The sequence below is a fragment of the Bombyx mori genome, chromosome W, assembly GCF_030269925.1.
Source record: "Bombyx mori chromosome W, ASM3026992v2".
In the NCBI taxonomy this organism is placed as follows: Eukaryota; Metazoa; Arthropoda; class Insecta; order Lepidoptera; family Bombycidae; genus Bombyx; species Bombyx mori.
In genome coordinates this window covers 7,728,994-7,740,277 of record NC_085135.1, presented here as the reverse complement: position 1 = coordinate 7,740,277, position 11,284 = coordinate 7,728,994, and the positions used below count along the sequence as shown (strand labels likewise).

Sequence of the window (11,284 nt, the reverse complement as noted above, 5' to 3'; positions counted from 1 at the left end):
TGCTTTTTCGTCATCATCGAACGCCGTGAGTCGGCCTGAGGGATCTACGAGGGGGGCATAGTTACTACCGTGTCCGATTTGAGAGTACGAGCTAAGCGGTAGTAAGACCGTTGCGAGGGCGCGAGTCCTTCTAAGAAATCAGACCATCTGGCATCTCGGACTTCGGCGATGCGAGACTTTACGTCGCGTTGTAGGGCACGCATTCGAATACGATTTTCCGCGGTAGGATACCTGTCGTATGCGCGAATCGACGCGTTCTTAGCTCTAAGGAGTTCCCTAATATCGTCGGGCAAATTGAAGCGGTGAAGAAAGTCCTCCGCTACAACTTGTTTCGACGACCTATCTAATGTCGAGGTGATGTGTAAGGTTACGATGTCTATGGCTTCAGTGGTATCCTGAGGAGACGGGGTAGAGTCCGGGCTAAACGGGAGCGATGGTAGATCAGATTCAGCCAGGCTGATGCCCAGCGTGTGCCAATCCACCACAGTCCTGGTGACGGGAACGGAATCGGGAGCGCGACCGAGCTTCATAACGACGGGACGGTGGTCTGAATCTAACTCTGAAAGTACTTCGATCGAGTGTAAGCGCAGAGTTACGTTTTTTAATAACGCTATGTCGAGTATATCCGGGCGATGCGCGATATTTAGCGGGTAGTGAGTCGGGGTTAGCGGAGCCACGATATCGAAGGCGAGATCATCGACTAACGCGTCAAGCCGCCTGCCATTCGGGGTTGTGGTATGAGAGTTCCATCTGATGTGTTTACAATTTAGGTCGCCTGCTAGGATGACAGAGCTGCCCATGCCGAGCAGTGCCTCGATATCACTGCTTAGAACGATCTTATCCGGTGGAAGATAAACGGACGCGATAACGATCGGCGCGTGTCCCGTCAGTGAGATTCGGCACACTGATGCTTCGATATTAGCGAGCGCAGGAGGATCGAGCGGGACGCAATGCAGGGCTCTTCTATAGTAAATGACGGTACCACCACCACGAGCAGAGAGCCTGTCGTTCCTGACCATGTTATAGTTTGCGATTTTAGGGTCACGGCGCGCGGGCTTAAGTAGGGTCTCCTGCACTAAAAATATATCAATTTGATGGTCAAGTCAGAAACCTGATCACGTTGATTTGCGAGACCGTAAGCGTTAAAAAATCCTATCGTTACGGATAGGGGCTTTATTCTACTAATATACGCCATTGATTACCGGCGGAGTGAGGGGAGGACGTACGTATTTAATGATACGTATGACGTATACGTCGGCGTATTCCTGCACAACGGCGATAAAGTGTTGTGCAGTGGAGGCAGCGCGAATGGCGTCGCCCAAAGCGTTAACGCGCTCAAAGTTGATCGACTGAAAGAAGTCGATCGCTAAAGCGAGATTGTCGGACGCGGTCGGAGGGCAAGTCGCGGGAGAGAGACGAGTCGCGGGGGCGGGACGAATCGCGGAGGAGGGAGTTGTAGCCGTGTTCGTGTACGGCAGCGGTTTCGCCCAGGCCGAGGCACTGGGCACCGGCGCCGGAACGAACGCTGGCTTAGCCTGCGACACAGAGGGTGCCGAGGCTTTGATGTCTGGGCGGGAAGCTCGGAGGCGGTTTTGGCGGGCGACGCCGCGATTTATTTTAGGGGCTCGGGGGCAACCACGGTAATTCGCGGGGTGACCCTGTGTTCGACACAGGACGCAGCTAGGCGGTTCCGTCGCGTTTTTTTGGTCGCGAGCGCAGAGGGCCGTGGCGTGATCGCCCAAGCACTTAACACATCGGGGGCCCGCGTGACAGTTACGGGAAGAGTGTCCGTACAGTTGACAGTTATGGCACTGGCTAGGAGTGCCTTTTTTATGGGGGGCTTCGACGGCGATACCGGAGAGCCTACAGACGGTCTGTGTGTCGAAGATTTTCTTGCCCTCTGGGGTAGGCTGGAGGGCGACTAGAACCATATTATATGGCTCCCTACTGCGACCGGTGTGCATACGGTGCACAGAATTCACTGGTAAGCCCTGTTCTAACAGATTGGCCTTGACGAGCTCTACATCTAACTCTTTAGGGATTCCGCGTATTACAACGCGGAGTTCGCGCTCCTCCTGGAGCGTATACGTATGGAAACTTATACGCTCCTTACGGAGGTAAGAAGAGAGGGCCCTATGATCGTCGGGTGTTTGAACCTTAATTTGAATGCCGTTCGCGAGGTTACGAGCATTCGTGAAATTGATATTTTTGGCCTTAAGGACCAGGCAAACTCGATCCCAAGCTGCCTTCTCCTGAAGGATAACCGGGGGAGGGGTCTGGGTTTTATTTTGTGCCACCGGACGCGGCGACGGAGTGGCACGGGCTGGGGGCGCAACGGGAGTCTGAGGGCGAGGGCGCGACGCTTTAGCGGCTTTGCTAATTTTAGCGGCCGCGGGAGCTCGGGACTCCGCGGCACGCTCCTTACCCTTCTGTACCTTACTAAAACTTCAATAATGTAACCCAAGGTGTAAAAAAATCACCTAAAATATTCTTTATATCGCGTGCGCTGCGAAAACTGTTGATGATAGAATAAAGTAATCTATACTAATATTATAAAGAGGAAATATTTGTTTGTTTGTTTGTTTGTTTCGAATAAGCTTCCAAACTCCTGAACCGATTTGAAAAATTCTTTCACTGTTTAGGAGCTACAGTATTTCCGAGTGACATAGGCTATAATATTTTTTGAAAAAAGTTAGGGACCTGTACTAAAACTTCAATAATGTAACCCAAGGTGTAAATAAATCACGCCCTGACCCGCGAGAACGTCGCGGCGCTGCGACGTCCGCAGCGCGCGATCGCGGTCAGGGCGATCCGAGGATACCGCACCGTCTCTTTCGAGGCGGCGTGCTTGCTCGCCGGGGCGCCACCCTGGGACCTGGAGGCGGAGGCGCTCGCTGCCGATTACAGGTGGCGTAGCGACCTTCGCTCTAGGGGGGAAGGGCGCCCCGGCGAAGGAGTAGTTCGAGCGCGGAGGCTCCAATCTCGGCGGTCCGTGCTGGAGGCGTGGTCTCGCCGCTTGGCGGACCCGTCGGCCGGCCTCCGTACCGTCGAGGCGGTCCGCCCGGTTCTCGCGGACTGGGTGGGCCGCGACCGCGGATGCCTCACCTTCCGGCTGACGCAAATGTTGACCGGCCATGGTTGTTTTGGCCGGTACCTTTTCAAAATAGCCGGAAGGGAACCGACGGCGCAGTGCCACCACTGCGCGGACCGCGACGAGGATGACACAGCGGAACACACGCTGGCGCGTTGCTCTGGATTTGACGAGCAGCGCGCCGCCCTCGTCGCGGTCATAGGAGAGGACCTCTCGCTGCCGCGCGTCGTGGCTACGATGCTCGGCAGCGACGCGTCCTGGAAGGCGATGCTCGACTTCTGCGAGTCCACCATCTCGCAGAAGGAGGCGGCGGAGCGAGAGAGGGAGAGCTCTTCCCTTTCCGCACCGATCCGTCGCCGTCGAGCCGGGGGCCGGAGGCGGGAATACGCCCGTACGTCCCGGCCCCTGTAGGTGGCGGCCTCCCCCCGGTGAAGGTCAAGGGGCGACCTGAGGGGGTGAGGCCGCGCGGCGCGCTACCAGCACTCTAGCGCGCTGCCGTGGAGTGATTAGAGCGACCGGTCGACGGTGTATCGCGTCCCGACCCGGCAGGCTGGTTCTGGTCCAGCGGGGTATTCCGGGACACCAGCGGCACCGTCTGGGCAGCCCGACGGGCTGCCGTACCGAGACGGCCGACGTTTCAGAGCCTTCGATTCGCCTCGAAGGCTCCGTCGGCTGGGCGTCCTTGGGGTGAGCCGCGCCGTCTGGTTGTAGTGTTGACCGCGGTAGCCCCCCTACCTCATCCGGGTTCTGACCTCGGAGGGGATCGGACGTCGGGTGTAAGAGTGCAGGGGAGTCGTTTAGTGGGTGGGCTCTAAAATCCTTGGGCCCGCGGTCTGCTCACAACACCATGCAGATCGTTGAGTCTCACATACCCCGCGCGCCCCTTTTGCGCGGGGACCTCGTAGGAGGTTCGGCCCTCTACCCGAAAAAAAAAAAAAAAAGGTAGTGTTACGTGTCCCCTGTAGGTGGCGGCCTCCCCCCGGTGAAGGTCAAGGGGCGACCTGAGGGGGTGAGGCCGCGCGGCGCGCTACCAGCACTCTAGCGCGCTGCCGTGGAGTGAATAGAGCGACCGGTCGACGGTGTATCGCGTCCCGACCCAGCAGGCTGGTTCTGATCCAGCGGGGTATTCCGGGACACCAGCGGCACCGTCTGGGCGGCCCGACGGGCTGCCGTACCGAGACGGCCGACGTTTCAGAGCCTTCGATTCGCCTCGAAGGCTCCGTCGGCTGGGCGTCCTTGGGGTGAGCCGCGCCGTCTGGTTGTAGTGTTGACCGCGGTAGCCCCCCTACCTCATCCGGGTTCTGACCTCGGAGGGGATCGGACGTCGGGTGTAAGAGTGCAGGGGAGTCGTTTAGTGGGTGGGTCCTAAAATCCTTGGGCCCGCGGTCTGCTCACAACACCATGCAGATCGTTGAGTCTCACATACCCCGCGCGCCCCTTTTGCGCGGGGACCTCGTAGGAGGTTCGGCCCTCTACCCGAAAAAAAAAAAAAAAAAAAGGTAGTGTTACGTGTGCTACGAGTACAAGCGCTACGCGCAAGCAATATTCGTTAATATACACGAGTATTAAGAACTACATTAGCGTAAGGTGCATTATACGATGCACTAAATCGAAACGGTGACGTCTTTGGCAAAGATTAGTAACGCAGAACAGTCTTGAGAGAAATCATACCGTGTTTGTCTCTGTGAGGGAAACGGATCAATTGCTTGACTATACACACTTTCAGTCGAATTAAATTAAAAATGAAGTGCGCCGGTTGTCTAAAGGTAACGAAAGAATTTGATTCTATTCGTTGTACCAGCTCATCTTGTACGAAAATTTTCTGTCCTCTCTGTATAGACATCTCTCTGGTTCCTGTAGATCGAAAAAAGATTTGGAAGTGTCCTGATTGTTGTGCTGCACACAAAAAAGGAGGTGATAACAGTCTTACTCCTATAAGAGGTACATATGACGGCCAAAATATAACGACTCGTAAGAAGGAGCTGTGTTGTATATATCTATTTTATGTTTATGTAGCCGTTCAAATGGTGTGAGCGAGTATTGTTTAATAAACAAACGATAGTGTTCTGTGGACACGTCCTTTATTTATAATGATACAGACAATACTGACGTGCTGTAGGCACAGTACATCCCCCTTAATAAGTATACTCGTACAATATTATTCTAAACATAGAAAAAAATGATTAAGTATTTTATTGTTATAACTAATAGTTTCCTTTAACACTAAACAGAATAATATATTGCTACACGCACTTTTTCACTAAGTTCTTGTCCTTATTACATAGCACTATATGATAACTCGCGGCATTGGTGGCGGTCCGCTGTCGGAGCTCGGATCACCTCCTCTTGTCCCCACCATCGGAAACTCTTGCAACTCGCGCCTCATGTAGCGCCCGTAGGTCAACTTGCAGCGCTTCCACAGCAAATATAGTATTGCGGCTAAGATGCAGGTGATAATGAACAGCAGATAAGATTCATATCTGCGGTATGTCGTCTCCTTTTCATCGTCAAACGTTGCGGCATTATTGCCGGCACCATTCTGTGCGATTATAATTCGTTCATCCTGAGTCTTGCTTTGCTGCTTGCCCATCTCGATCGTAAAAGCTTTACGGATAACGTTAATAAAATAACAATTATAATGTGCTCACGGTGTGAAACGAACAACGGGTTTGATAGTTCGTCCGTATCGAGACACTTTTGGTTGATTGTTTACAGTTGCCGTATTTGGTGCGGTCGCCGTCGGAAATTCTATACTGTTGTTAAGTGCAAATGCTGGCTTCAATCGATCTATACTAATGATTTTCTCCGTATCTTGCTGCATTATTTTATAATATTTTTCTGTTTTGCTAATCACCTTAAACGGACCTGTATAAGGCTGCGTTAAGGGCTTTGTAACCCTGTCGACACGCACAAATACATGGGTACAGTTTTTAAGATCGGGGTGAACAAATATCTTTCCTTGGTGTGTCTCCTTTTTCGGTATTGCAGCTAAGTTTGCAATCTTCCTGCGCAATTCTTGTAAAAATGCGATGTTTTCAGAGGATACTTGCTGCATAGGCTCGAAGAAATCCCCAGGTAACCGTATTGGTTCCCCATATACCATCTCCGCTGCACTGATTTGCGTATCATCTCTCAGACTTGCTCGTAAACCCAGCAGAACAGATGGTAATTCTGATACCCAATGCTCTGTGTTTCCTCGACACATAAGTGCGGTCTTGAGAGATCGGTGCCACCTTTCTACAATTCCATTGGATTGTGGGTGGTATGCGGTGGTTCTAAATTTCGTGATGCCCATTCTTTTGGCTAATTGCGAAAACAAACTAGATAAGAAGTTAGAGCCTTGATCGGTTGTTAGATACAAAGGTGTTCCAAACCGCGCAATCCAACCAGTGTACATGATATCCGCAATCGTCTCGGCGGTTATATCCTTAGCAGGATAGGCTTCAGGCCAACCTGTGCTTCTATCTATCATCGTCACGATGTACCGGTATCCGCTACAGTATGTCAACGGACCCACTACGTCCATGTGTAGATGTTGAAAACGGTCTGTGTTCCGAAAGGTGCCATAAGGTGCAGTAGTATGTCTGTGAACCTTGGACTTTTGACATTCGATACATGCTTTAGTCCATTGAGTCACATCTTTATTCATTCCTTTCCATATATAGCGATCCTGCATCAATCTTCGTGTTGCTCGCATTCCGGGATGACTCATCTCATGCACAGCGTTGAAAGCCGATACACGAAATTCTTTAGGCAAATATGGTCGTGTTATGCTAGTTGAAACATCGCAATAGATAGGTAAGTTGCAATTAGGTACGAACAACTTCTTAAATTGTAACGAGTTCGATTCCATTAAAGTTTTTAATTCAGTGTCATTACTTTGCGCTTCAGCCAGTTTTTTATAATCTATGGGCGATGATTCGCTTACGGACTCTATACGTGATAAGCAATCGGCCACTATATTTTCTTCTCCTGATATGTGTTTTATATCTGTACAAAACTGCAAAATAAAATCTAATTGACGTATGCGTCTGGGTGTATCGTTTTTGCTTATTTTATTTCTCTGTAAAGAGTATACGAGAGGCTTGTGGTCCGTGTATACTGTAAATGATCGTCCTTCAACAAGCGGTCTAAAATGTTTGATTGCCAGATAGATTGCCAATAATTCTCTGTCGTATGTTGAATATCGTTGCTGTGCATCGCTTAATTTTGTAGAAAAAAATCCTAATGGTTTCCAAGAACCTCCTTCTTTTTGTTGCAGTACCGCGCCGGCGCAAGTATTAGAACAATCCGCCATAAGGGCTAACGGTGCATCTGGTGATGGGAATGACAATGTAACTGCGTTTTTTAGGCTTTGTTTACATTGTTCGAATGCTTCAAGTGCTTCCGCGTTCCATGGAATCAAGCTTTTATCCTTCTTCTTGGCGTTATGCAAAAATATATTTAATTTGTCGTGAATACTGGCAGCCTTTGGTAAATGCCGTCTGTAGAAGTTCACCATTCCAAGAAAACGACGTAACTCATCTACTGTATTAGGCCTCTTGAACTCGGATATGACCTTTACTTGCTCGTCCAGTGGTCTAATACCGTCTTTTGATACCCGAAATCCAAGAAAATTCAGTTCGGATTTTCCGAATTCACATTTGGCCATATTAATAGTAATTCCGTATTTATTCAAGCGACTTAGTACTTCTCGAACATGTACTCTGTGTTCAAATTCTGATGACGAGGCGATGATGACGTCATCGATGTAAATAAAGATGTTGTTTACGTTGCGTAGCACTTCGTCGTTAAGGAACCGTTGAAATGTGGCTGCAGCGTTTTTAAAGCCAAATCCCAGTCTCATAAATTCGAATAAACCAAAAAGACAAGCAATTGCTGTCTTAGGAATGTCCTTTTCATATATAGGAATATTATGGTAAGCTCTTTGCATGTCTATTCTCGAAAATATAGTTTTTCCGTGCAATAAAAAGGTACCGTCTTGTATACGAGGTATTGGGTAGCGATCTGGCTTGGTAATTGCGTTGAGCTGTCTGTAATCACCACAAGGTCTGAGCTCTCCGTTCTTCTTCACTACAACGTGCAGTGGACTTGCCCAGTTGCTTCTGGAGGGTCTACATATTCCCATGTCTTGCATTTGTTGGAATTCTGCCTTGACCTTTTGGTACTTGTCCGGTGGTAGCGGTCGTGGACGTACGAAGACAGCTGGTCCTGTAGTCTCAATGTAGTGTACTGTTGTATGAAAAGGTGTATCTTTGAAGTTCATCGGCTTAGTAATATCAGGGAATTCCGTCAAAATATCACTATAATCACTTGTGTAGTCGATTGTATTCATTGTAGGATCGTCTTGCAAAACCACAGATGCAATACTTTGTAGAGTGGTCACGGAGTCGATGAGTTTTCTGTTTTTTAAATCTACTAATAGCATATAGTGAGACAGAAAATCAGCACCGATTATTGGTTGCTTGACGTCTGCTAAAACAAATGTCCATCGGAATGATCGACGTAGATTAAAGTCTAAGTTTAAAGTCTTAACTCCATAAGTTCGAATTTCTGTACCATTCGCTGCGTACAGTTTATAATCATCACACTTATTGTTATAAAACCGATTCTTCTTTACTGGTAGCACAGAAATATTCGCACCCGTGTCCACTAAAAATCTAAGTCCAGTATTATTGTCTGTTATACATAGGCGGTGTATAGGAGTGACGGTGCATATCCCCGCCTGCGAGTACACCTCAGTTAGTTTTCCTGAATCACTGGCTTTTTCCAGGCACACGGTTCTACACATTTTCTAGCTCTATGGCGATATCTAAAATGATAAACACATAGCCAGTCCGGGCTGCTCGGTGAACGTCGACTCGTATTACGATTACGTGATGATGACCGTGATCGCGGTCGAAAACGGTGAAAATTGCGACTTTGCTCCATCTCTCTTATTTTTAAGCTTAATTTGGCTATCTCCGCCAGTATAAAGCTATGGTCAGTACTGGAACTACTGCCAGGAGTGCTCTGTACTTCAGACACTTGCAAGGGCTGCGTCGTCTCGATGACTTTATCCGCAATTGCCGACAGGTGCTCTAAGTCTTTTGCTTCGCAGACTGCTAGCACTCCTCGAACTGCCGCGGGTAGATGACCTTGCCACATAATTCTAAGGGTCTCATCGGGCATTTTATCGCGAGCCAGATCCCTCATACGGCGTAAGAGTTGAGAGGGCTTCTGATCCCCCAACTCCATCTCGCTAAGCAATTTTTGAAATTGTCTCATCTCCGATTCTTCATAGATTTTTAACAAACGTTCTTTCAGCGTATCAAATTTCTTCTCATCAGGTGGTTTTAACAGAATGTCACTGACCTGTTGTACGACGTCCTTGCCTAATTTAGTAACAACTAGGTTGTATCGGGCCTCATCACTTAACTTCTGCGGTGCTAGGATAGCTTCACATTGCACGTACCATAAGCGTGGTTGGTCGCACCAAAACTCAGGAATCCTCGAAGTTACAGAAACAACGGCTACTTCTGCTTCAACTGAAGTCATTTTATTACAAATCGGTTCTTAAAAACGTATCTTGCTATCGAGCGGCGTCTATGTTCTCGTTCGGGGTCACCACTGTGTTGTATATATCTATTTTATGTTTATGTAGCCGTTCAAATGGTGTGAGCGAGTATTGTTTAATAAACAAACGATAGTGTTCTGTGGACACGTCCTTTATTTATAATGATACAGACAATACTGACGTGCTGTAGGCACAGAGCCCACTGCAGAGAACAGTAAAGATGACATAAAAAGACTGACAGAGGAACTTTGTAAAACAAGTATGAGACTAGAAGAGGTAACTCAATCCTTAAATTACTCCCATCACCGTATGGAAGAACTTATGGCCAAAATTGAGGCCAACGATACCCGTATGAAGTACCTAGAGAAACGGGATCTTGAGTTCAAGAATCTTAAATCGGCGGTATCTCAAATACAAAGTGATATAAACATACAGGCTCAAAATATTCTGTTAAATGAAATTGAGTTGATTGGAATCCCGGAGTCTCCAGCAGAGAATTTGCAACATACTTTTCAGCTTGCAACTAAGAAGCTGGGTGTCGAACTGGATGAGAAAGATGTAGACTGGATCACTAGGGTGGGGCCTCGCCGTTCTGCAGTTCCTCCTAGCTTAACTGAACTTCAAAATAGGATGCCGCGACCAATTGTTGTTCGTTTTCTGCGTAGATCTAAGCGTGACCAAATACTAAAAGCATCTAAATCACGTAGGAATATAAAAAGTAATGACTTGGATGCCCCTGGACCACCACAAAATATATATTTCAATGAGAGGCTTACTAAAGAAAATAGAATCTTATATCGAGATGCTAGAAATAAAGCGAAGAAAGAAGGGTACGCTTATTGTTGGTGTAACCGTGGCGCTATATATGTCAGGCGGCGTGAGGGGAATGCAGCAGTGCAACTGCGAAGCCAAAGTGATCTGGATCGGTAATTTGCTAATACGAAAACTACTGTCGGATGTAACAATATCGAGGTATAACAGTCTGTGTGATAATCCAGTAGTGCAAACTAAGGAGCATATTATTTTTTACTACCTTCCCTATTTCTTCTCGTTATGTATAAACAGTATAATTAGTGTGTGTACAGCTCATTTTACTGATTGCCTTGCTAGAGCTTTGAATACATATGTGTTTAATTTGGATTACGTATGTTTACTATATATTTGTACTCTGTATAACTTAGAAAAATTGTATATGGATCACGGTTCTTTATGGTCTTTGCTTGTGGGATTTGTTTTACTTCCAGTGATTTTACTTACTATATTTGAGAATAATATTTTCCGTACATATGATCATTTAAATGATTCCGATGTAAATATAAAATTAATGCTATTAATGGCGCTGCATTGTATGCTAATGGTGAACATTTCTTTGCGTATTTGGAATGTTTTTTATTACACATGGATATAAATGATGACATTGGCGGAGACTTGGATTCGATCCAAATCGATTGTCAGGTCATAGATGAACCGGAGCATTGTAAAAGTCTATTTTTGAAAAATCGTAACTTTAGGGTGTTAACTTTTAATATTAGAAGCATTAGGAGAAACTTTGATCAATTTCTTGTACATTTGTCTAGACTAAATATCCATTACGATATTATAATACTTACAGAGTGTTGGTTAAATGAAACTACAAT

At 47.3% G+C, this 11,284-nt stretch overlaps 1 protein-coding gene across 1 annotated transcript; it reads right to left on the bottom strand.

Moving 5' to 3' along the window:
- Window positions 1-8,891: 8,891 nt before the first annotated feature.
- Window positions 8,892-9,628, bottom strand: LOC134201736 (uncharacterized). Its single transcript, XM_062676983.1, has 2 exons — window positions 9,110-9,628; window positions 8,892-8,903 (listed from the first exon to the last, which is right to left on the bottom strand). The coding sequence occupies exons 1-2, from the start codon at window positions 9,626-9,628 to the stop codon at window positions 8,892-8,894; spliced, it is 531 nt and encodes a 176-aa protein (XP_062532967.1).
- Between the last annotated feature and the right edge of the window lie 1,656 nt (window positions 9,629-11,284).

Bases quoted from the DNA above. Each gene is read 5' to 3' on its own strand.
- LOC134201736 (XM_062676983.1), bottom strand. From the start codon at position 9,628: ATGACTTCAGTTGAAGCAGAAGTAGCCGTTGTTTCTGTAACTTCGAGG.